Here is a 27,364-nt window from a genome sequence, read left to right as displayed (position 1 = left end):
GTTGACTTCCTCCGAGCCCTGTGGCAGTCGAGTTTTCGGAGAGACTCGCTGCCGGCCCAGTACACATGCTAACTAAGAGCCCTGTTCCTGGGGTAGGTGCTCCGCATGTGGCGGTTCCCTGTAAGGTAACCCCATGTGACGTATATCTTCCACTAATTCGTTTCCCTGTTGGCAAACTGCGTCTTCCTTGGGCAGAGCGCCCTCTGCCACAGTCTCCATGTTTGTAGTAACTCCTCCCCCGTTGGGTAGGATCTACCATGAGACTTCTCCACATGGTCGGCAAGACCATGTGACGTATTTTCCACTTAAATATCCCCCCCTCACTTTGGGCGAGGTGTGGTCTCCATAGTGTCCTCCCCTTGGGAGAGATACCCCCCTACTAGACCTGGCGGCCCAGTCAGATAATCCCCCTTGTTTTTTAGGGAGTGGAAAAAAAAGAAGGGGAAAAGAGGCCACGACTGGTTTAGCCTGTCTCTATCTTTTGGGTAGTCGACTTGTCCCCAAAGGGCCGTTCGACACTCATAACTATGTTGGGGGAGGTTACGTGTCGGCCTGGTGTGCTGGTTACGAGGCACACAGTTGTCTGCCCATCACACACCGCCAGTTCACGTAACACAGTTCACAGTTCAATGTCGAGTAAGTGACAGATAGGGAACGTCCTGGTTACTTGCGTAACCTCCGTTCCCTGATGGAGGGAACGAGACGTTGTGTCCCTCCTGCCACAATGCTGAACTACCCGCTTAAATGGCCGGACCTCGTCTCGTTTCCTCAGCATAAAACCTGAATGAGTGGTTGCATACCAGCTCCTTATTTACCCGTATGTCCAGGGGAGTGGCATGCAAAAAAATTTTCATTGGCCTTTTATCAAAGACCAGAGATGTCTCAGGCTCCCAAGAGTGACCCCTAGTGTCACTACATCGACACAACGTCTCGTTCCCTCCATTAGGGAACGGAGGTTACGCAAGTAACCAGGAAGTTTTTAAACGGGCAAAACAGTAGATTTATTATACAGTATTTTATCTATAATATAATATATCTAGCCATCATATCTAGTGGTCAGCTGCTTTGGGTTTTGCAATGGCTGATACTGATATCTAGAGATCAGGGCAGCCGATGACATATAAACTGCTGATATAATACAAGCTTTGGGTAATCACATTAAATGAAACCTATTCAAAATTGTTGAAATCAAACAAACTATTATTTGAAACAATATCTACCCAAGAAAAAAAAAATGAGATCAGAAATTGTATATTATCCTTTGACAAGGCACTTTTCTAAATCAGCCAAGCAGACACTGTTATCAGCCGATGCCGACAGTCTCCAAATATTGGCTGATTAATTGGCCTGGCTGATGTGTGGTGTCGGTCCATCACTCATGAGAACATAATGTTTGGTTTATCTGCATATACTCATTGAGCACTTTATTAGTTACACCTGTACACCTGTTTATTCATGTGAATATCTATTTAGCCAGTCGTGTGGCTGCAGTGTATAAAATCATGCAGATACAGGTGAGGAGCTTCAGCTAATGTTCACATCAACCATCAGAATGGGGATAAAATTTGATCTCAGTGATTTGGAGCGTGGCATGATTGTTGGTGCCAGACGGGCTGGTTTGAGTATTTCTGTAACTGATGATCTCCTGGGATTTTCACACACAACACTCTCTAGAGCAGGGGTAGGCAACTTTGTTGACATGGAGTGCCATTTTTTATTTTCCTGGTCAATGGATGTGTCATTTTTCTAATTTAATTGTTTATTTTTAATTACAAATGATATTATCAGTATAACAGTTTGAGAGAAAATTTTGTGCAAAACCTGATGATTATGATATAATCATGATCCTGCATGTGAATTTTCACAGAGCATCTTAAGTGCTTTAATGAAAGAAAACCTGTCCTTTTGTACAAAATGAGTTAACACAGTTAATGTCACAAATTTGCTTATTTGATTACTGATAACGAAATTGTGAGAAATCATAAATATTTCTTTTATTATGTTATTGTAATCATGTAATCACTAGCACACAAGCAACAGCGAGAGAGGAGCAGGCTATTTTATTTATAAGAAGTTTTTCACACCTGCATTCCAATCCACATCTTGATGTAATCCTTCCTCATGATCACGCAGCGTGTTTTCATCAGCTGAATGGGAGACTAAACACTATTAAAGTGTGACGAGAATCGCGCTGAGTGTGCAAGCCATTCGTGCATCACAAGTCGATCAACTCTTTAGCCATTTTTGGTGAATCGCACCTGCAAAATCCTAAAACTTTATTTCCTTTATAAACTTTATAAAGAATTTTGAACCCTACAATGTGGGTTTATTTTTTCTCTTTTATCGTTTAATGATATTCTGAGTGTGAGCATGGTTTAAGGAGGGTGTACCTGTATGCTGGGTTGGAAATCTCAAGGATTAATAGCGGTGTTTTCATTATTACATCACGTGTTGTTCTGAAAGCAAAAAGAAACAAATGAAACACCGAATGTAGGCTGTCATCCGCGCAGTCTGACCGAATCATAGAGGGCGCGTATACTCACGTGATTAACCGAATGTGAAGCGCTGCCGGCTCGTGATGCGCGAATGGTTTGCACACACTGCACAAGTCTGTTGGGTATACTGCAGTCTCATCACATTTTAACTTTTTGTGTAGCCTCCCATTCAGCTCATGAAACACGCTGTGTGATCATGAGGAAGAATTACATCAAGATGTATATTAAAATGCAGGTGCAGCATTTCATATGAATAAAATAGTCTACTCCTCTCACGCCATTGCAGGCGTGCCAGTGATTACCCCTCTGCGTGCCAGTGCATCCACGCGTGTCATAGGTTGCTGGCCCCTGCTCTAGAATTTACTCAGAATGGTCCCAAAAACAAAAAACATCCAGTGAGCGGCAGTTCTGTAGATGGAAACGCCTTGTTGATGAGAGAGGTCAACAGAGAATGGCCAGACTGGTTCGAACTGACCAAAAGGCTACAGTAACTCAGATAACCCCTCTGTACAATTGTAGTGAGCAGAATAGCATCTCAGAATGCACAACTTGTCGAACCTTTAGGTGGAAGGGATACAACAGCAGATCACGTCAGTAACTTTATTAGGACCATAGTGTTACTAATAAAATACTCAATGAGTGTATATTTTTGTATCATTGCATCTCCAATTGCTCAAGGTGCATAACTGGACTGTGTGTGTGTGTGTGTGTGTGTGTGTGTGTGTGTGTGTGTGTGTGTGTACAGTATCAGTCATTACCCCAGTGTAAGAATGGCTTTAGGGTGGGCATGAGGCTGGAGGGTATTGACCCTGATCACCCGTCCATGTACTGCATCCTCTCCGTCGCCGAGGTAACAGCCCGCCTCTCACTCTGATGAAACAGATACTGATTTCTGTACTGCTGACATATTTTCCTACATTCCTGAGTTTTTATAATTACACTATGTAATGTTATAAAAGTGTTTAAGAGTTTTAATTGGCTTTGCTCAAGTATGGCATTCTGTAAATGACTAGACATATCCTAAAATTAGAGAGCCTTACTTGGGCACAGTATGTAAATTTTACTGTTGTAATAGTATTATAATCTTGTTACTTAATCCTTATGTTGTATTTTGTGTTCCTGGTCAAAAATGACCGGCTCACTTAAGATTGTTAATAAATCTCTCATATTGCATATATTATCACAAGATATTGCATTAGATCTCTTTATCAACTTTTTCTTTTGGTAATTATGACCAAAAATATTATTTAAATATATATATATTGTTTTATTGATGGAAGCATTAATTGAACTGAGCTCATACTGGGCTAGTGGAGGGCACTCCCTGCAGAAAACAAAAAATATATATAATTACGTAATAAATGAACAACCACTTGCTTGATCTGAACAAATTAGTTGTCATTTTAAGGCTTAGAATCTGGACTTTACAATGCATATAGCTGATCCTACCAATTAATAAAGAATTAATTTATTTATAATTTATTAATAATTTTTTAATTTGCTGACAAATAAGAACTGTTTTGTTCTCATCATTTGCAAATTTGTTATCACAACAGTTATATTCAGAGTTGTGTGAGTGTGTGTCTGTGTGTCTGTGTGTCTGTGTGTGTGTGTGTGTGTGTGTGTGTGTGTGAGCACATGTCCGAGGACTTTGTGTGAGCAAACACACATCCGCATATGTGTTCATCTAAAGGATTAGGATGCTCCTGAACGCTTAATATTTGTAGTCTTATCCATTCATTTCCAAACGCCGATCATTTTTTACCAGGAACACAAGTGTAACAAAGTGTAACAAAGTGAAATAAAACCAAAGAAATGTAAAGAAAATGATCAAATTTTTTGTGTGTTTTCAGATACCATATGTGAACAAATTTTATTCCAATTGGATTAAGTAAAAAAATAAATTGTGAGGAAAAAAGTCATACGGGTCAATATGACCAGGACACAACATAAGGGTTAAAACAAAAGCCAGAATCAAGTGGGTGGAGTTGACGTGTGAATATTTGCAGGTGTCAGGACATCGAATCAGACTGCACTTTGATAAGTATTCTGAGTGCTATGACTTCTGGGTAAATTGCAACTCTCCTGACATCCACCCAGTGGGCTGGTGTGAGAAAACCGGACACAAGTTACATCCACCTAAAGGTAAGAAACACCAGCAGCTCAAATGTTCAATGGCCAAATCCTAAAACAGCACAATAATCTCAAGATTCCAACAAATGGGAAAAACTCTGAAGGAATGACTCATAAACACTGTAAAAAATAATTTTCTTACTGAGAATTTTTGTCTTGTTTTCCAGTAAAAATATCGAAACTATCTGAAAACAAGAAAAATGTTCTTCAGAAACAAAATGACAATGAAGTTTTCAGACAAATTTAACTAAATGTAGTAATGTTTATGCTTATTACAAGAAAAAAAAAACTATTTGCCAATGGGGTAAGTAAAACAAATTGATTCAAAGGGAAAACAAGTTTATTTTTCTTGTTTTCCTTACCCCACTGACATTTTTTTTTCTTGTTTTAAGCGTAAACCCCACTTAATTTTGATAGATTTCTCTGAAAACAAAAGTCTTGTTAAAGGGTTAGTTCACCCAAAAATGGTAATTCTCTCATGATTTACTCACCTTTAAGCCATCCCAGATGTGTATGACTTTTTTCTTCAGCAGAACCGAAATGAAGATATTTATAAGCACATTTCAACTCTTTTTGTAATTTCAATCAAAATATTCAGGTGCCATTACATTGCTGGATATTTGACGGTTCAAAAGTCATATTTAGGCAGCATAAAAGTATTCGATCAGTGAATGTCTTCTGAAGCAAACCGATAGGTTTGTGTAAAAAATAAATAGATAATTAAAACTTTATTAACTTAAAAAAATCATCAGAATCTTCAAATAATGCCTTAACATTTTTGTCAGTTCTAAATTACCTTTATTTACATTTACATTTATTCATTTGGCAGACACTTTTATCCAAAGCGACTTACAAATGAGGAATCATAAGCGATTCATCTTAAGGAGACAGTGGTACGAAAAGTGCTGCATTACAAAGTTTTACTAGTTGCTGCAGTGCTTAGTCTTTCCAAGTCAAACGAGGCCAGAAGAGCCTGAGGTTCAGTGGCCTGAGGCTTGTCTTGGTGTATGTTGAAATCTCCAAGAACCACAAGTGGCCTACCATCTTCAGGGAAGGAGGACAGCAGGACATCCAGCTCCTCAAGCTCCCCAGCTTACCTGGAGGGCGATAGATAACAACAACATGGATTTTTGTGGGTTGCATTGTAGTTATAGCATGGAATTCAAAAGAAGTGTTGTTACATAGAGAGTAGTGTGGTGAAAATGTCCAGTTGTTTGGAATGAGGAAACCTGTTCCCCACCCCTACCGGTATGTTGAGGGTTGTGAGAGAAGGAGAAGTTGTTGGAGAGAGCAGAGGGTGTTGCTGTATCCTCTGGATGTATCCATGTCTCTGTCAGTATTCTGTCAATTTACTTTAAACAAGTGATCAAACACGCCTCTACAAGTGATAAAACATATATGCAGCGGCGAGGAAACTCGCATACAGGGAAATTTGCGCTTTTCAGTTTAAACTGGATCTGAGTGACACAACCGACCCAGAAAAACACAATCTTTTCAACTTTAAAGTTTGTTCGAGTCATTTATGGCAATAATGAAAACATGGACTGGTACCAGGAAATACAGGTAAAAGTGAAATTCATATTGTTCTTCAGTTGTCTCCATGGAATGATTATTAGGCTACTGTAGATTTGATACATTAATAGGTTACTGATTTAATGCGGTCAGACTTTGGGTCTGTAAATTAAAATGAGCAATTTCTCATTCTAATTTTGTGTTCAGTTTGAAAGGGTTTATTCATTTATCCAGAAAAGAGCAGTTAATGTTTTTTCTCATTTTCAGTACTGCTGCTTGATTAATATTCCCTACAATTTCATATGCAGGAATTGTATGCAGTCTAAAGGACTGTGGTTAAATATATAATTTAATATTAGTAGATACCATGTGCCCCCTTTGTTTTTCCTTAATATTTTTAAAGCAGCATAAAGTGAATCTAGACTTTATTTGTATCAAAAGATCGTGTCTTGTGCATGTGCTCTTTATATGTACAGCAGGGTTTAACCATGGATTTAACAAATACAAATATTCGTCCTGCATGAAGTGAGATTTTGCCCAATATACAGGTGCATCTCAATAAATTAGAATGTCGTGGAAAAGTTCATTTATTTCAGTAATTCAACTCAAATTGTGAAACTCGTGTATTAAATAAATTCAATGCACACAGACTGAAGTAGTTTAAGTCTTTGGTTCTTTTAATTGTGATGATTTTGGCTCACATTTAACAAAAACCCACCAATTCACTATCTCAAAAAATTAGAATACATCATAAGACCAATAAAAAAAAAAACATTTTTAGTGAATTGTTGGCCTTCTGGAAAGTATGTTCATTTACTGTATATGTACTCAATACTTGGTAGGGGCTCCTTTTGCTTTAATTACTGCCTCAATTCGGCGTGGCATGGAGGTGATCAGTTTGTGGCACTGCTGAGGTGGTATGGAAGCCCAGGTTTCTTTGACAGTGGCCTTCAGCTCATCTGCATTTTTTGGTCTCTTGTTTCTCATTTTCCTCTTGACAATACCCCATAGATTCTCTATGGGGTTCAGGTCTGGTGAGTTTGCTGGCCAGTCAAGCACACCAACACCATGGTCATTTAACCAACTTTTGGTGCTTTTGGCAGTGTGGGCAGGTGCCAAATCCTGCTGGAAAATGAAATCAGCATCTTTAAAAAGCTGGTCAGCAGAAGGAAGCATGAAGTGCTCCAAAATTTCTTGGTAAACGGGTGCAGTGACTTTGGTTTTCAAAAAACACAATGGACCAACACCAGCAGATGACATTGCACCCCAAATCATCACAGACTGTGGAAACTTAACACTGGACTTCAAGCAACTTGGGCTATGAGCTTCTCCACCCTTCCTCCAGACTCTAGGACCTTGGTTTCCAAATGAAATACAAAACTTGCTCTCATCTGAAAAGAGGACTTTGGACCACTGGGCAACAGTCCAGTTCTTCTCCTTAGCCCAGGTAAGACGCCTCTGACGTTGTCTGTGGTTCAGGAGTGGCTTAACAGGAGGAATACGACAACTGTAGCCAAATTCCTTGACACGTCTGTGTGTGGTGGCTCTTGATGCCTTGACCCCAGCCTCAGTCCATTCCTTGTGAAGTTCACCCAAATTCATGAATCGATTTTGCTTTACAATCCTCATAAGGCTGCGGTTCTCTCGGTTGGTTGTGCATCTTTTTCTTCCACACTTTTTCCTTCCACTCAACTTTCTGTTAACATGCTTGGATACAGCACTCTGTGAACAGCCAGCTTCTTTGGCAATGAATGTTTGTGGCTTACCCTCCTTGTGAAGGGTGTCAATGATTGTCTTCTGGACAACTGTCAGATCAGCAGTCTTCCCCATGATTGTGTAGCCTAGTGAACCAAACTGAGAGACCATTTTGAAGGCTCAGGAAACCTTTGCAGGTGTTTTGAGTTGATTAGCTGATTGGCATGTCACCATATTCTAATTTTTTGAGATAGTGAATTGGTGGGTTTTTGTTAAATGTGAGCCAAAGTCATCACAATTAAAAGAACCAAAGACTTAAACTACTTCAGTCTGTGTGCATTGAATTTATTTAATACACGAGTTTCACAATTTGAGTTGAATTACTGAAATAAATTAACTTTTCCACGACATTCTAATTTATTGAGATGCACCTGTATATATATTAGATGAAATCATGTTTAATGATCCCAAAACAAATAAAAATAATTTCATTCATGAATTACACTGCCTTCATTTAAGAAAACTTTTTTCTCTAAATTACAATCATTTAAATCTTTTTTCTCTGCGTATGAATGCAGCAAGCGACGACGGAAGATGTTATCTGCAACCACTCTAGAGTCAGTTTTTTGCATTTCACTTATCATTAAGGTGTGGATTTGGCTTTGGGAAACTGATCAGCAGTTATGTACCACTTTATCCCGGAGCAGAAATCGAAAGCAACAGACGGTCGATTAAGTGAGAGAATTCCGCTATGAAATTCTCTATGTGAGAGCAGAAATATTTACCAATCAAATGCTCAGTTGTACAGTGGAGGCATGAAAGCAGAATGCTGCACCTGCAAATTAGGACACACTGATCCACAAGATCATACATGTTTATTAGTTTTGATGCAGGGTTTTAAAGGGTTAGTTCAACCAAAAATCTAAGTTCTGTCATAATTTACTCACCGCTAAGTTTTTCAAATTCATATGACTTTCTCCCATTGAGCACAAAAGCAAACAATGTTAGCCTTAGTCACCATTCACATTCATTGTATGGAAAAAAGATGCAATGAAAGTGAATGGTGACTGAAGGTCGTGTCCCATTAACCTGCACATGACTAAATGTAGATGTGTGTTCGCTGGGATTCAAGGAAATACGCTTTGCAAATATACAGTATTATCATGTTTACATATTCAATTGAGGGTGCTCTAACGTTCGCAACCCTGCAGAACCGGGCTTGCATTTAGCTGGCAGCAGCACTGACATGATTACAAAACAACAAGATACCATACTTATCTATTAATTTATTATCGAATGGTAGTGTAGCCTACTAGCTCACCTTTTGCTGCACTACAAAGTTTGCGTAGCACATCCTCATGCTATCTGGCATTGTGATGCGTAATATTAAGGAATCTTTGCTGACTCTTACAGTCTCTCCACACTCCCTTTCAATTTCCTCCTTTTTTTTTTTCTCCCCAATTTGGAATGCCCAAATCCCAATGTGCTCTAAGTCCTTGTGGTGGCGTAGTGACTCGCCTCAATCCGGATGGCGGAGGAGGAATCTCAGTTGCCTCCGCGTCTGAGACCGTCAGTCCGCGCATCTTATCACATGGCTTGTTGAGCGCATTACCGCGGAGACAGTGCGTGTGGAGGCTTCACGCTACTCTCCACGGCATCCATGCACAACTCACCACGCGTCCCACTGAGAGCGAGAACCACACATTATAGCGACCACGAGGATGTTACCCCATGTGACTCTACCCTCCCAAGCAACCGGGCCAATTTGGTTGGTTAGGAGACCTGGCTGGAGTCACTCATCATGCCCTGGATTTGAACTTGCGACTCCAGGGGTGGTAGTCAGCATCTTTACTCGCTGAGCTACCCAGGCCCCCCGCCAATTTCCTCGTTCTTAACTTTGATTTATACTTTGCATTTATGTAGGCTATAAGGTTTGCAACTTCACTAAAACAATGTTTGAACTCCATAACCTCAAGCCTATTGCTTATTTCGCAGGTTCCCAAACAAGCATATCACGAAGTGCATTCTGGGTTGAGCGAGCGGCACTGAGCGGGCTGAGCGAGCGGAGTGGAATCTTCAAAAAGTTGCTCTCCGCTCAGGTGAAATTATCACCGCTCCGCTCACATGCTCTGACGCGAGAGTTAGGTCATTTCAAACAGCAGTACAGCGCTGTCCGGAAGCAACGATTTAAAGTTAAAACATTTTAATTATTGATTTGTTTCTTAAACAAACCTATCGGATTGCTCCAGAAGACATTCATTGATTGACTGGAGTCGTGTGGATTAATTTTATGCTGCCTAGATATGACTTTTGGACCATCAAACAGCCAGCAGACAATAGCACATTTGCATTGTATGGAAATACAGAGCTGAAATGTGCTAATAAAAATCTTCAATTCGGTTCTGCTGGAGAAGGAAATTCATACACATCTGGGATGGCTTAAAGGTGAGTCAATCATGAGAGAATTGTAATTTTATATATAGACTTTTATATCTTATGTTATTTTGCTTCTCAAGTAATTATTTCTTGTTTTAAGAATGTTTAGATATTTTACCAGAAAATAAGACGAAAATACTCAGGAAGAAAATTATTATTATTATTTTATTAAATTTTTCCAGTGAAATTCATGTATATTAAGCTGGGATAGAAGAGGGCATTTTAACATTGAACAGCTTTAAATTGGAACTAAATATTCTTACATATTCTTTAAGTGATATCTTTTCATTTCCATGTGTACGTTATTGGATGTACTGTTGTTCCTCACATGGTTTATGTGTGTGTGTGTGTGTGTGTGTGTGTGTGTATGTAGGGATGAAAGAGGACGAGTTTAGCTGGTCATCCTACATCAAACTAAATAAAATCCAGACGGCACCCAAAGCTCTGTTTCAGAATCAGAACATGGTGAGTTTCCATGAGTCCAGATGTAAACACGTCTCATTTCCACTAGATGGCACTATGAAATCTCAATGAATAGATGATAGTGAAAACTATCATGAGTTAGAGGTTAAAAAGGACAACATCATTCTCAACACATTTAACTTCAGTAATGTGACGTATTTCTGAGGTGGGTCTTGATTTAGCCATCAGGACTTTGGTTGGATCTCGAAAAATGTGCTTTGATATAATTGAGTAATATTATTTTTCTTCACATACAAAGCCTTGAATACATCACAGTAAAGTTGTGTCAAAGGGCAGAGAGAGTTGACATTTTGATGAAAGATTTTTAATTAAAAAAAAAACTTTAAAATAATATGCACTGATGAGTTATATGCAATAAGACGACAAACATATATTAAGAAAGTAAATAGAGCAAATTTTGATTTCATGTACTATATATTTCTTCAACTGAATATTGCATTTACACTCCTTGTGTAGTTTTAGTGGTTATTGTAATGAACGCTGGCAGTATGGATGTGAAGAAAAGGGATTTGATTAATAAATGTATTTGTTTTAATATTCAGACGGTGACGCCATCAGGCTTTAGGGTTGGTATGAAGTTGGAGGCTATTGATAAGAAGAATCCTTCATTCATCTGTGTTGCCACGGTTACCGACATGGTGGACAGTCGATTCCTGGTGCACTTCGACAACTGGGATGAAAGTTATGACTACTGGTAAATTCACAGCATTATTTCCTTTGAATATATGCATTTATGCTGTGTTCTTATGACTTTTAATCATGTGCAGGATATGAATGATAGATATCAACAATTACATTTTCACTAGTTAAAATGCCAATTCTTGATATCAGGAATAGAAATACTACCGGAAAGTGCTCATTCATGTGCACTAGTAAAAACATTTATTCTTGACATAACAATTATTTAATCGCTTGCAAAAAATACCCATTCTTGATATCAAAAATGAAATTTCAACAGGTGGACCTTGATTAATTCTTGATATCTATAACTGCATTCTCACTAGTAGAATTTCACAATGATCTGTCATTCACTCCTATTCAAAACAATTACAGATATCTAGAATAAATTTCTTACTTGATGAAATTCAAATTTTTACAAATCAGCAATGCACTTCTTATTAGTCAAAATACTCATGTTGTTTTCTCAGGTCAAGTATTAGTGCAAGACCTAAAAAGTGTGCAAAAAACAACAACAACAAAACAAGTATTAATCATTTAAATAATTCAAAAATAATGTTTGTCCCTTGATTTCAAGTCATTGCTGTTGAATACAATATTAAAAACTTGTATTTTGAAAATACAAAAAGTGACTTCCAAGGTCAAAGTTCAGAGGAAGCAGAAGCTGCTCAATTGTGCATACAGTGATTTTCCCACCATGTTGAAAATGATTTATTTACTTTTTAACTGTAATTCTTTCACATGGTTAATTTAAATATGTTATTGATGTTACATTGTTTAATGTTCATGTGAAAAAAAAAAAAAGATTTATTGGTATGATTTATTGATTTTAGTTTTGTGATGAATAAACTGTCAAGATGTTACACATTTTTTACCCTCAGCTTCTATGGGTGAAAACTTAACTGAATTGAAAATGTCAATATTTTGTAAGTTGGAAAGTCATTTGTTTTGTTTTTTTAGAAAGACCCAATAATTGAATTTCAACTAGTAAAAATGCTCATTTGTGATATCTGGCATTTGGTTTTCACTAGTGGCAATGGCAATTTCAGATATCTGTAATGTGTTTGTAACTAGTAAGAAAGCCTTTTAAGATATATTTATTTTCTCTCCAATTTACTGATGTATGAAATCCTTTAATTAGAGGTAGACTGATATATCGGTTTTACTGATTAATCAGTGCAGATAGTTGCTTTTTTGGAACTATCGTTATTGGCAAAAATCTGTGCCGATAGTTGCCAATAGTTTATTTTATTTGTGTTCCTCTGTGGCCGACACTAGAGGATTCCACAGTTAGAACGGCTTGATTCTACAGTATAACAGCGGTCTCTAGAGGTGAAATAAAAACAATCATGTGGGGATTTGCTATATATAAATCTTTGATCATTGACAAAATTCATACATATTTTTATCTTCACTTCCATGCATATTTTAAAATTGTAATTGTAACGGAGCTAAGTTTCCGTCATTTTAAAATAAGAGCCGTTAGTGTGTTTCAGGCTTGTTTACAGTTAGAAGTCCCACATTATGCACCGAATCTTATTAGTTATTAATTATTATTGCAATTTTGGTTGAACAATAAACTGCATGTGGGGTTTTATTCATTTTGCACTCTTGTAGCCTCTTTGTCTGTGCCCGTCATAGTAAAGAAACACTTTTTGGAATTTTTTAACATTCTATAAATCAATTTGAAAAACTATCGTCCGATTAATCGGTTATCGGCCTTTTCCACCACCTTATTTATCGGTATCGGCAAAACCCACTATCGGTCGACGTCTAGTTGAAATTCTTCTACAAATATAAAAACACGACCCTCGGTCACCATTCACTTTCATTGCATCTTTTTTCCATACAATGAATGTGAATTGTGACTAAGGCTAACATTGTGTGCTTTTGTGCTCAATGGGAGAAAGTCACATGAATTTGGAAATACGTAATAGTGAGTAAATTATGACTAGAATAGATTTTTGTTTTAACTAACCCTTTAAGTATGGGTTGAAAAGGAATGATGATTTCTAACTACATAGAAGCTCTCTTTAAAAAAATATTCAGAATAAGACATTGCATAATTCTTTATTAAATATTAATTCAGACAGGATCTAAACAAAAAGGCTTTACATATGTAGGTTTAAAATTGAGATAAATGTGTAGAGGTGCAGACTGGCCATAGGGAGAACCGGGCCTGAACGGGCCGCAATAAGCTGAAACGGGCCGCCACGTTATGCCGAACGTGCCGCGGCAGGCTGAAGAGGGCTGCGATATGCAGAAAAGGACAGCGACGGATATCTTCAAACTCTGGTCTCTGCCCACAAGGATATAGCTCCGACATGAACTATGTATTCAGTTAGAAAAATGCAAAATAGAAGCATTTTCCCTAGTGATCTCAGACTTTTGGATCCCATTGTGTATATACTGTATATACACAGATGAGCCAAAACATTATGACCACTCACAGGTGAAGCGAATAACGTTGATCATCTCCTAACAAGGGCACATGTCAATGTCTGGTAGATAAGATTTACATTTACATTACATTTACATTTATGCATTTGGCAGATGCTTTTATCCAAAGCAACTTACAGTGCACTTATTACAGGGACAATCCCCCCAGAGCAACCCGGAGTTAAGTGCCTTGCTCAAGGACACAGTGGTGGTGGCTGTGGGGATCGAACCGGCAGCCTTCTGATTACCAGTTATGTGCTTTAGTCCACTACGCCACCACTAGTAAGCGAACATTCAGTTCTCATAGTCAATGTGTTGAATGTAGGAGAAATAGCCAGGAGTAAAGACCTGAGCGACTTTGACAAGGGCCAAATTGTTATGGCCAGACGACTGGGTTAAAGCATCTCTGGAACGGCAAGGCTTGTGAGGTGCTTCCGGTCAGCAGTGGTGAGTACTTACTGACAGTGGCCCGAGTTGGGACAAACCACACACCGGCGACAGGGTGTTGGGCGTTCATCGATGCACGAGGGCAACGAAGGCTATCCTGTCTGGTCCGAACTGACAGAAGGTCTACTGAGGCATAAATCAGAAAATGTTAATGATGTTTACGGGAGGAATGTGTCACAACACATGGTGCATCACACCATGATGCATAGGGGGGTGTGTAGTCACAGACCGTTCAGAGTGCCCATGATGACCCCTGTCCACTGTCGTAAGCACCTACAATGGGCACTCAAGTGTCGGAACTTTACCTTGGAGCAGTGGAAGAAAGTCGCCTGGTCCAATTAATTTTCTTTTACATCACGTGGACGGCCGTACATGTGTGCGCCGTTTACCTGGGGAAGTGTTGGCACCAGGATGCACTGTGGGAAGACGACAAGCCGGTGGAGGGAATGTGATGCTCTGGGCAATGTTCTACTGGGACACCCTGGGTCCAACCATTCATGTGGACGTCACTTCGACACGTGCCACCTACCTAAACATTGTTGCAGACCAGGTACACCCCTTCATGGCAATGGTATTCCCTGATGGCAGTGGACTCTTTCAGCAGGATAATGTGCCCTGCCACACTGCACACATTGTTCGGGAATGGTTTGAGGAACATGATGAAGAGTTCAAGGTGTTGCCCTGGCCTCCAAAATCCCCAGATCTCAATCCAGTTGAGCATCTGTGAAATGTGCTGGACCAACAAGTCCGATCCACGGTGGCTCCACCTCGCAACTTACAGGGTTTTGAAGGATCTGCTGCTAATGTCTTGGTGCCAGATAACACAGGACACCTTCAGGGGTCTTGTAAAGTCCATGACCGGGCAGGTTGGTGCTGTTTTAGCAGCAGGCGGAGGACCAACAGCATATTAGGCATATTGTTTTGGCTCATCAGTGTATATGAATTAATAAATAGTAAAATGTACCTTTCTTGTGGAGGTCAAAGCTGTGCACTTTACTCTGACAGTTGCGTTAAAAGGCATTTGTTTATTGAATTTGATCAGCGTATGCATTTCCTCTACAGGTGTGATGCAACTAGTCCATACATTCATCCGGTTGGGTGGTGTCAAGAGAACGGCAAGACCCTCACAACTCCTCCAGGTGAGAGACAGTCTGATGTTATAGTCTCAGTTTCTCCTAAATAACAGTTACAGTTGAATGGCTTTATGAGCACAGTTTTATTTCCTGTGTTGATGTATTTCCATTTTAGGATCTTCATAATTGAAAGAGAAAGTTTGGACTGTATATAAGTGCTTGTCCTTTTTTTAAATAGCCATTTAGCCTTTAATTTGCGTCAAAGTCATGAAGTAGGTTTTGTAAGGGGCATTTAAAAAGCATTTGATTGGATAAAATGAGTGCAGTATTATTTTGTAAAAATAAAATTGAATCTTTAAAGACGTATGTATCTGCTAAAAGTGAATTTTGTCAATGTTTAGGAGTACACAATGAGATGACCTCATGGACTAAACAGACATGGACTAAAAGCTACAAAACACCAATTTTGATTTCATGGGGTTTTTAAAGGCACTGTTGTACAAGCAACTGTTCTGGATGTGGTCTTATGCTAAGAGGCTTTAGACAAATAGGAAATTTTTTTCTTCTGTTTAATAAGCTCATTAACCGCAGGCCCAGAATATATATATATATAAGGCATTACAGTAGGTTGTGATGCTGTCACAGTTTTCTGTTTGAGACCATTTTAGAGTTGCTTTGATTACAAAAGACATGCGAAAGCCTGCTGGAATAGACACTAGCTTCACAATATCTGCTGCTGACTTCAGAAGGATCTCAGAGTATGAAGTCTTACACAAGAGGAACTTCAACTCTTTTTAGACTGATGATGTGTGTTTATGCTGATCATAGACTTATGTTTTGGGTTCAAATATACATATTTATATTTTATAATCATCAATAAAACAAAAACTAGCTGTAAAAAATATATTTTATTAACAAAAAATAGAATAAATAGAGCTTCAAGTAGCAATTACAAGGCTAAGCACATCAGCATAATGTAATGAAGGATCACTGGACATCACTGATTATGACTTTAACTAAATCAGCATAGAAAACATAGGAAGAATTGTTAATATTTCTATACATCTATAACTTTTTTGGCTGTCGCCAAATTTATGTGATGCTGTCAGGATGTGTTCACAATGACAGATACAAAGTTTAATGTAAATACGGATATAGCCGAGATATAGCCTCAGATCCTTATTGGCGTGTTGCCATGAAATTCGTTGATGCGTTACACAAGAATGATTTAGTTTTTTAAAAAGCTTTTCCTAATTTAATGTCAAGAGTGTCCCTAGATGATTCACTCAAAATTTAGACTTACGGCTTAGGTGGAGTTAGAAAAAGTAGGTTTTCAATGAATTTCTAAATGGCAGACAGGAAGTATGGCCAACAATGGCAAATTAGGTATCACCATACTTGACATGACCCAAGGAATCTAAAGAGAGCAGTCACAGGACAATAGGCCAAATTAATCAATTGTTATAATTTTACACCTTTAAAAAAAAAAAAAAAAAAAATGACCACTAGTTGGCACTGTCCCCAGAATTTTGACAAAGATACAGCCTTACGTCTATTTTGGTGTGCTCGCCAACAAATTCGTTGATGCGGTATATGAGAACGATTTGGTCTATTATCATGAATTCAATAACTTGTTGTCATGAGTGTCTCTAGATGATACAGGACATGCAAAATTTCATGCAAATTGGACATACAGCCTAGGAGGAGTTAGAAAAGTAGTTGTTTCTGAAAATTCAAAATGGCGGAAAATCTAGTCAGGCGGAATGGTATGCATTCGACTCGGCATGAGCCATGGAATCAGAGAAAAAATTATTTTGATTCTAGGCCTTACGGATCAAAAGTTATGATTATAAACATAAGTGCAAATTTGAACTGTTGATGGCGCTAGAGGGTATGAGTTAGAGACCCCAAAATTGGGTCAGTTACAGTTCAGAATGTCTTCTATCAGTGTGCCAAATTTCAGCATTTTCCTACTTGGAGTTCTATGGGCTGCCATAGACTTCAGTGGCATAATAATAATAACTAGATGGGTACGTTTCCTGAAGAAAATGTGAGTGGTGCTTGCCGTGGCAAAAGTTCTCACCACGATGTCCCACCAACTGCTCCAAGTTGAAAGAGGCCACCCCCATGACAGTAGGATGTTCTGGTGCAGAGATATTGGTGTTGTTCCATGGTTGCTAGGGTAACCCATCTGGTTGCTATGCAGTTACCAGGGTGATACTTAACAAGGCTACTTGCCATCCTGAGTGAAATAAGTCAACCCAGAATTCTCTACGATTTTCTGGTGCAGAGATATGTGATTTGTTACTTGGTTGCTAGGGTAACCCCATCTGGTTGCTTGGCAGTTACCAGGGTGATACTTGTCAAGGTTACTTGCCATCCTGAGTGAAATAAGTCAACCCGGAAGTCTCTACGATGTTCTGGTGCAGAGATATAAGAATTGTTACTTGGTTGCTAGGGTAACCCCATGTGGTTGCTAAGCAGTTACCAGGGTGATACTTATGATGCTAGCATGTTTTTAGCACTTCGCTAGGTGTTGCTAGCATGACACTGAGTCAAACGAGCCAAACAGGAAGTTTCTACAATGTTCTGGTGCAGAGATATGTGTTTTGCTACTTGCTTGCTAGGGTAAGCCCATGTGGTTGCTAGGAAGTTGCCAGGTGATACTAAGAAGGCTTCTTTCTGTCCTTAGTCATACAAACCAACAATGAATTCTCTACGACATTCTTATCCTGAGATACCCATCTTAGTGATTCTGAATGGAAGTCAATGGTGTTTGGTTGCTAGGGTGCTCTAAATGGTTGCTAGGGCATGGCTAAGTAGTTACCATGATGATACTTGAAGACTGATTGCTCACCCAATTAAAACAAGCCAACTCTCATGTCACTAGGACATTCTGATCTGAAGATTTCACACTCTTAATAGAAAGCAATAGAGTTGGTTGCTAGGGTGCTCTAAATGGTTGCCAGGGCGTGGCTAGCCAGTGAACAGAGTGGTTCTTATTGGCTGCTTACTAACCTGACTCAAAAGAGCTAATTCCCTAAGTCTACACATTCTGTTCTGAAGATATTCTTCTGAGACATTTTGAATGGAAGTTAATGGGGGTGGTTGCTAGGGTTCTGTAAATGGTTGCTAGGGCGTGGCTACACCTTTTCCAAAGTGATACTTAAAGAGTGATTGGTATCCCGATTGAAATTAGCCCACCCCCTTGTTCTGATTGGGAGATATGATTTGACAACTTTCTTGCATTGACTGCCATAGTAGGGAAAAAAAAAATGTTTTCATGGGTGAGACCCTTGCCATAGTATGCCTATGGGAAATTTTTGGGACATTTTTTGCCCCCCAGGGGTGCACCGTACCCCCAATCCCTTAGAAAAGTCATAGCACAGGTGTCGTCAATAGGCAGGTCGATTTGACACCTAATTCATGGGTCTACTACAAACAGTGCGGGACGAGTTAGGTGCTGAAATTTTGTACGGAATAAGAAGAATAATAATAAGTATGTGAGATTAAAATAGTGATGCTTTGCTCCGCAAGCACCACTAATAATAATAATAAGCTTATGTAGAAGATCAGTATGTTGGCTTTGTCAAACCAACATAATAACAAGTATGACATGTACATGAAATTTATATTTCGTTTTATTCTCAAGTTAACTTCAACAAACTATAATTTTCTTTTGGAAAATAATTTCATGAACAATATGCATTAGTAAAAATAATAATAACACTTTTTAAAAAAATTTTTTTATAAAACAGTACAAAAAACATGTCGGCGCTTACACAGAAACCAATACAGACGGCATTTGAGTAATACACATATAAATTCTGAGGCTCACATATTTATAATTTCACGTTATTTGATTCAAAGTCGTGCACATCCCTATGGCATTGCACTTAAAAGAGGTCATGAAATGCTATTTTTTGATAATTTTATTGTCTTCCTGAGGTCCAATGATAATGTTATAAAAGTTTTTTTGCACCAAAACTAAAATAATAATTTTCCACCCTGTTTTTGGCCCTCTGTCTGAAACGCTTGGCTTTGGCATAAGCGCCTCCTTAAAACTTCAACACCCACCGTTATTATTGGCTAACATCATGCAGCCCCTTAAATTCAGCAAACTCAGTCGAAAGAGAATGTATAAGCCCCTCAACATTATAAAACAAAATTGCAGGGTTTACACATAACACATCCAACACAGTGCATCTGAATATATTAAACTGTTCATCTCAATCACAACTGTTAACACTCAGCACCATAAACTATCAAAGTCATGACATTTGAAATATTCATGAATGAAATGGTGTTTTTAACTGTCCCATCCTTCAATAACAGTTCCTTTGCAAAGCTGGAATCGTATTATGACTGTTCACAAACAATCGGCACTGACAAGAGCCGAAAAAACAAACATATCATAGTACAAAGCATGTTGAAATTACGCACATATATACTGAAGGTGCACTGAGGTGTACATCACCGGAAACACATCGAAACGGTCCATCGTCAAAGACGTCCGATGTTTACATACACCAATATTTAAAAATAGTGCAGATGGGCAAAAGAATGCGTCCATGATGTGTTTGTGCTCAAATAAACAAGAGGCGGCAGCTGAATGAAAGAATTGCTTCTCCTTTTCAGAGTTGTAACTTGACACTGCGTCTTTTAAAAGCAGCGAGATACATGACAGCAGTCAAAGAGTCTGTGTAGTTCATTTTCATCTAAAAAATTATTCAGAATAGTCCAGATGGGTTGTTATTTTAGGAATAGTTAGCCACACAAGGCCTACTCTCTTGACCTGCGCCCAATGGGTGCGCCAAGGGTGCGATGACGCATGTTGTACGATACGTAAATACAAATGAGCAATCTGTCGTCAGATTTCAAAATGAGACATTTCAGCAGGGTGGCAACTAGGGATGCACCAATACCACTTTTTCTCTTCCGATTCCGATATCGGAAATCTCAGTATCAGCCGATCCCGATCCGATACCAGTGTTGCTGTTTTTTTTGCATAATCAGTTTAGAATATCTTTACATTATTGTGTGGAACTAATTGTGTGTGCTCTTTAATATGTAATAAAACACAAACCTCTAACTACACATTATTTCAATATAAATGTATAGCTTATTAAGAAAAACTTTATTGTTAACTAGTATACTGGATAATGTACCAGCAAAATGAGCAATAATTCCAGTAGAAGTTATCAGTAGAAAAGAAGTCGTTTTTTTTTTTTTTCCAAAAGTTTTTCAACTTGTATCTGGACTTTAAAGGATTCAGATCTCTTTTTTGTTCAATTTAGTTGTAAGATATCAGCTCAGTTTTCATTCACAGTTATTTTTTGCAACACATTCAACTTAAATATTATTATAATTTGTAAAAAAATGATAATAATAATAATATATTATAATAGTAATATATAGTAATATATCTCAATCATGCACCTTTAACTTTTAAACCCTCATGCTTTTATTTTGACATTCTGAACTCTCCAGGAAGTCCTGTATGTGTCTGTTTGTAGGCAAATTCACAGTAGTTTAATTCGCTTCTTATTCAAATTCTGGTAATAAAGCACCTCCAGTGCCATTCTAAATGCATATTATAAGTGAACCGAACTATTGAGCATCTGCATCTGAGATGCTGCTCTTGAGTAGCGCTCAAATATTGCGCACCGCTGTAAAGGCTAAAAATAGCCACGAGTGTGTGTGTAAACAGAGCAGCGCCATTCACTGATGCGCTGGAGCTGTGCGTGCATTTTATATATTTACTTATAAAACACAGCCTTTTGTGATTCACAGAGCATGTCTTCAAGTGGCTTTTAATAAAATGCATGAGTCATATGAGCTACTTTAATTGTGTTTTAATGATTCTTTTATGTCATTTCTGGAGCTTGACAGTAACGAACATGACTAACACACAGTATCGGATTTGGATCGGGCTCGTTGGACCGATACCTGATCCATCTAAAAGCTTCAGTATCGGAGCTGATACCGATCCAGGTATGGGATCGGTGCATCCCTAGTGGCAACTATAAATGCTCTTTTTAGACTGGGGAGGAAGTTTTGAGGTCATTTACAGGATGTTTTTTATAGTACAGTTACCTCTTATATGTCTAAATATCAAGGAAAATTTGATTCGCCATTTCATGACTGCTTTAAAATGAACAAAACAACTGAATAGAATGGAAACGTAACAGTAGGGTTTCGGAAGTGAGTAACAGTAGATTGAGGTTTGGCTGGTTAGATTGAGGTTTGGCTGGTTAGCTGCGTCAGTTAGCCCCTGCTGGTAGATGCCGTAACTACACCATTCTGCCCACAAAAAGCAAAAATATGAAAAAGTAATTATATTACATTAGATGTTTCACTTGTGCCCATTTTTGTGACTTTTGAAAGCTCTTCAAAAAGACTTAAAGACTTTAATAAATATAGTAGATGTCTTTAACTATGATGTCCTTAATCAAATCAAAATCAAATCACATTTATTGTCACACAGCCATATACACAAATGCAATGGTGTGTGAAATTCTTGGGTGCAGTTCCGATCAATATAGCAGTCATGACAGTGATGAGACATATACCAATTTACAATAACATCAAATTAACACAACACAATTTAAACATCTGATATACACATAATTACAACAATATACAAATAATAACATACATTGTACAGTATACAATACGCACAATATAGATACACATTATTCAATAAAAATAAAAAAGTATATATAGTTGTATATATAGAATGTACAGTAGGCTGTTTTGTACCGTATTGACATTCAGGCTGTCGGTTGATAGTCAGTTGTTAAGAGAGAATATAATATAATAATAATATAATTTATGACAGTCCGGTGTGAGATATAAGAGTAATAAAGTGCAGTGCTGATGTATTTTGATCGTGGGAGATCAAGAGTTCAGAAGTCTGATTGCTTGGGGGAAAAAGCTATCATGGAGTCGGCTGGTGCGGGTCCTGATGCTGCGATATGGTAGCAGTGAGAACAGCCCATGGCTCGGGTGGCTGGAGTCTCTGATGATCCTCTGAGCTTTTTTCACACACCGCCTTGTATATATTTCCTGGAGGGAGGGAAGCTCACGTCCAATGATGTGTCTGGCAGTTCGCACCACCCTTTGCAGTGCTTTGCGGTCGTGGGCTGTGCTATTGCCGTACCAGGCGGAGATGCAGCCAGTCAGGATGCTCTCTACAGTGCAGGTGTAGAACCGAGTGAGGATGTGGCAGTTCATTCCAAACTTCCTCAGCCGTCTCAGGAAGAAGAGGCGCTGATGAGCCTTCTTCACAACGACTTCAGTGTGGATGGACCATGTGAGTTCCTCAGTGATGTGGACACCCAGGAACTTGAAGCTGCTGACTCTCTCCACTGGTGCTCCATTGATGGTGATGGGGCTGTGTTCTCTGTCTTTTCTTCTGAAGTCCACCACAAGCTCCTTTGTCTTACTGACATTGAGGGAGAGGTTGTGCTCCTGACACCAGTGTGTCAGAGTGTGCACCTCCTCTCTGTTTCATCATTGTCAGTGATCAGACCTACCACCGTTGTGTCATCAGCAAACTTAATGATGGCATTGGAGCTATGTGTTGCCACACAGTCATGTGTGTACAGGGAATACAGGAGTGGGCTGAGAACACAGCCCTGTGGGGCTCCAGTGTTCAGGGTCAGTGATGAGGAGATGTTGCTGCCTATTCTAATCACCTGGCGTCTGCTTGACAGGAAGTGCAGGATCCAGCTACACAGCTAGCTGTTTAAGCCCAGAGCCCGGAGTTTCTCATCTAGCTTGGAGGGCACTATGGTGTTGAATGCTGAGCTGTAGTCTACAAACAGCATTCTCACATAAGTGTTCTTTCTTTCCAGGTGGGAGAGAGCAGTGTGTAGTGTAGATGCAATGGCATCATCAGTGGAGCGGTTGTTGTGGTAAGCAAACTGCAATGGGTCAAGAGAGAGAGGCAGCACAGAGCAGACGTAATCTCTGATTAGTCTCTCAAAGCATTTGCTGATGATGGGGGTCAGAGCAACAGGTTGCCAGTCATTTAAGCAAGTTATTTTTGATTGCTTTGGAACAGGCACAATGGTGGATGTTTTAAAGCATGTGGGGACTACAGACAAAGAGAGGGAAAGGTTGAAAATGTCTGTAAAAACACCAGCCAGCTGGTTCGCGCACACTCTGATGACGCGGCCCGGAATGCCGTCTGGGCTCGCGGCTTTGCGGATATTCACCCGTCTGAAGGATCGGGTTACATCCACTACAGAGACGGAGAGTCAACTAACCTCTGTAGCTTCGGCCACAAAACGAGCATAAAAAGTATTTAGCTCATCCGGGAGAGAGGCAGCGGTGTTCATGGCGGAGTTTTTATTCCCTTTAAAGTCCGTGATGATGTTAATTCCCTGCCACATGCTTCTAGAGTTGGTGGTGTTAAACTGTCCTTCAGTCTTGTTCCTGTACTGGCATTTTGCTGTTCTGATTCTGATTTTTCGGAGGGCATAACTGGCTTGTTTATGCTCCTCCACGTTCCTGGAATTGAATGCGGAGGTCCGCACATTAAGTGCCGCGCGAACATCGCTATTTATCCATGGCTTCTGGTTCGGATAGATCCATGTTGTTCTGGTCGGAACGACGTCCTCCATGCACTTTTTGATGAAACACATTACGCTATCAGCGTAAACCTCGATGTCGTCATCAGAGGCAGACCAGAACATCTCCCAGTCCGTGTGATCAAAACAGTCTTGTAGCATAGAGTCTGATTGGTTCGACCAGCACTGGATCGTTCTGAGGGTGGGTGCTTCCTGTTTCAGTTTCTGCCTGTAAGCGGGCAGAAGCAGAATGGAAGAGTGGTCCGATTTGCCAAATGGTGGGCGGGGGAGGGATTTGTAGCCATCCTGGAAGGGAGAGTAGCAATGGTCCAAAACCCGGTCCCCTCATGTGTTGAAACTAATGTGCTGGTGGTATTTTGGTGCGACTGATTTGAAACTGGCTTTATTAAAGTCCCCGGTCACAATGAACGCGGCCTCAGGGTGTGCGGTTTCCTGCTCACTTATAATCCCATACAGTTCCTTGAGTGCCCGGTCTGTGTCGGCTTGTGGCGGGATGTACACAGCAGTGATAATGACCGCTGTGAATTCCCTCGGTAGCCCGAATGGCCGACACAGAAGCATGAGAAATTCCAGATCAGGAGAGCAGAAAGACTTGATAGAATGTACGTTCCTCTGATCACACCAGGATTTGTTGATCATAAAACATACACCACCACCTCTGCTTTTATCTGAGAGGTCTTTCGCTCTGTCCGCTCGGTGCACGGAGAACCCCGCGGGTTCAATGGCTGAGTCTGGAATCTCCACAGACATCCAAGTTTCTGTAAGGCAGATAATGCAGCAGTCCCTCATCTCTCGTTGGAAAGAGTTCCGTGCTTTCAGCTCGCAGAGCTTGTTATCCAGATACTGAACATTTGCCAGTAGAATACTGGGTAGCGGGGGTCGATTTGCGCGGCGTCTTACTCTGATGAGAACGCCGGCTCTTTTTCCCCTTTTCCTTCTGTTTCCCCTTTTCCTCCTTAAGCATTTGATACAATGTACTTATTATGTACATACATGTGTATTGTACTTGCAGTTAAAGTACCTGCATTTGTTAACCTTACCCCTTACCCTTAACCTAAACCCTAAGCCCCTAACCCTACTCTTAAACCTACCTGTACCTCAACCTCAGTAGCAGCAAATGTGAATCTTGTGAGAACTTTGTAGAACAACATATAGTTAAACAAAAATACATTGTATTATATGTATTTTAATGTTAGTACATAGTAATTAGAGACACCTAATATAAAGTGGGACCCAAATTCACACATACTGTACACCTTAATATATTTTTGATATCAGTATATATTTGGAAGTTGAAAAATCCTGCAGTATAACATGGTATAATCTAAAACTATTTTAAACAGCATTTTGCTAATTCTATATTTTATTTTTATTATTATAACCATATTAATTAAGAGACTACACAAAATATTTGTACTGTTATAAATTCATTTATCACACCGCAGGACCATTTAAAATGAACTAGTGAAGGCAAAAAGGTGATTAATAATGATGAAACACTTGAGAAATGGTGACAGCACCTAATATATACGTTTCTTCATACATTCATGTAAATTTGAACCAAAAATATTGAAAATAAAATACAAATGTATGAACATTTCACTGTGTGTGTGTCAACTACCCAAATGCCAGCTCACAAACAGTAATCCACATTGCGTTCTCTGTGTTGTAGGATACCATGACGTGAATAACTTCTCCTGGGAGAGATACTTGGCAGAGACGAGCTCATTACAAGCCCCTGCACGAGCCTTCAAAGTGGTGAGTGTGTGCTGCCATTTCTCACATTGTATTTGTGTATGTTTGACTTGTTGTGAAACATACCCAGCTACTCTGTATCTGTTCTCCTAAGAGACCCCTGGCACTGGGTGCCCTGTGTGTGTGTGTCATTGTGACATGTTGAAACATCTGCCTGAACAAGCTTATCTCAGTGTTAATCTCATCACTGACTAAATCGTTTGGGGACAAAGGGCTGTTTAATTTCATCAATGATATCAAAGACAAGACAGAAAAGATGAAAATACACATCATAACTGAACAATTAAAATATTTGGTTGACAAAAATATGATGAGAAAAATAACACTGCAAAATATGAACGATACACTACGAATATTTTTAGAAAGAGCAAAGTTTAAAAAGAATATGACTTATTCAAATAATCCAATCATTTTGTGCTGGCGAGTGACACCGATAAACTCAGCTCACTCCAATGAATTATATATATATATACACACACACTACCGGTCTAAAAGTTTTAAAAAACTTGACTGAAATGTTTCTCACGATCTTAAAAATCTTTTGATCTGAAGGCGTATGCTTAAATGTTTGAAATTAGTTTTGTAGACACAAATATAATTGTGCCACCATATTAATTTATTTCATTATAAAACTAAAATTTAATAATAAAAAAAAAAAGTTTTTGAAATTGATGATTTAGCCCAAATAATAAAGAAAAGCAGCCAAAAAGTGCCCAACATAGATGGGAACTCCTTCAGTACTGTTTAAAAAGCATCCCAGGGGGATACCTCAAGAAGTTGGTTGAGAAAATGTCAAGAGTACATATCTGCAAATTCTAGACAAAGGGTGACTACTTTGAAGATGCTGAAATATAACACAGTTTTGATTTATTTTGGATTTTATTTAGTCACAACATAATTCCCATAGTTCCATTTATGTTATTCCATAGTTGTGATGACTTTACTATTATTCTAAAATGTGAAAAACATTATAATTAAGAATGAGTAAGTGTTTAAAAACTTTTGACCGGTAGTGTGTGTATATATATATATATATATATATATATATATATATATATATATATATATATATATATATATATATTTGGACAAATTAAGAGACCACTCCAAATATTTTTAAATCAGCATCTCTAAATGTATGGCAGCCATTCCATTCCAGTGTCTGTTGAATTCCAACACAAGCACACCTCATTCTACTTAATGAGGTACTGATTAGGTAATCACCTGAATGAAATCTTATTTAACGAGGAAAAGTATAAAAAAACCACTGCTGTCGTCATCACTATCCTCTTGCAATAGGACCAGCTGGATGGCAAAAACAGTGCTAGTATTACCTCAAAAGTAATTGGAATTAAAAAATAACTATTGACCAGAAAAGTTTTCAGTGAGGAAAAGAAGGGTTAAATTCTGGCTTTGCTGGCAGAGGGATACAGTGAGCATAAGTTTGCTTCCATCCTTAAAATTTCAAAGACAGCGGTTCATAAGAACAAGGTCAAGCAGCAGACATTGTGGACAACAAAGCTACAGACTGGCAGAGGGCGAAAACAACTCTCCACTGACCGGGATGACCGCCAACTCATACGAATGTCACTCAACAACTGTAGGATGACAATGTGACCTA

The 27,364-nt window shown here is 39.0% G+C and overlaps 1 protein-coding gene across 4 annotated transcripts in view; it reads left to right on the top strand.

Moving 5' to 3' along the window:
- The window catches only part of l3mbtl3 (L3MBTL histone methyl-lysine binding protein 3), a 158,405-nt gene that overhangs the window by 19,485 nt on the left and 111,556 nt on the right, over positions 1-27,364 (top strand). For all 4 annotated transcript variants that reach the window (XR_007892052.1, XR_007892051.1, XM_051644830.1 and 1 more), the window contains exons 8-13: positions 3,241-3,345; positions 4,505-4,640; positions 10,645-10,736; positions 11,297-11,448; positions 15,381-15,457; positions 25,661-25,746. Coding sequence is in view for 2 of the 4 variants with exons in the window: in XM_051644830.1 (XP_051500790.1) it covers positions 3,241-3,345; positions 4,505-4,640; positions 10,645-10,736; positions 11,297-11,448; positions 15,381-15,457; positions 25,661-25,746 (648 nt within the window). In the remaining 2 variants the exon portion in view is untranslated. The remainder of the gene's footprint in view (positions 1-3,240; positions 3,346-4,504; positions 4,641-10,644; positions 10,737-11,296; positions 11,449-15,380; positions 15,458-25,660; positions 25,747-27,364) is intronic.

Source organism: Myxocyprinus asiaticus, chromosome 19 (genome assembly GCF_019703515.2).
Source record: "Myxocyprinus asiaticus isolate MX2 ecotype Aquarium Trade chromosome 19, UBuf_Myxa_2, whole genome shotgun sequence".
NCBI lineage: Eukaryota > Metazoa > Chordata > Actinopteri > Cypriniformes > Catostomidae > Myxocyprinus > Myxocyprinus asiaticus.
The sequence above is the reverse complement of the archived record's forward strand: the minus strand, read 5'-3'. Positions and strand labels throughout refer to the sequence as shown.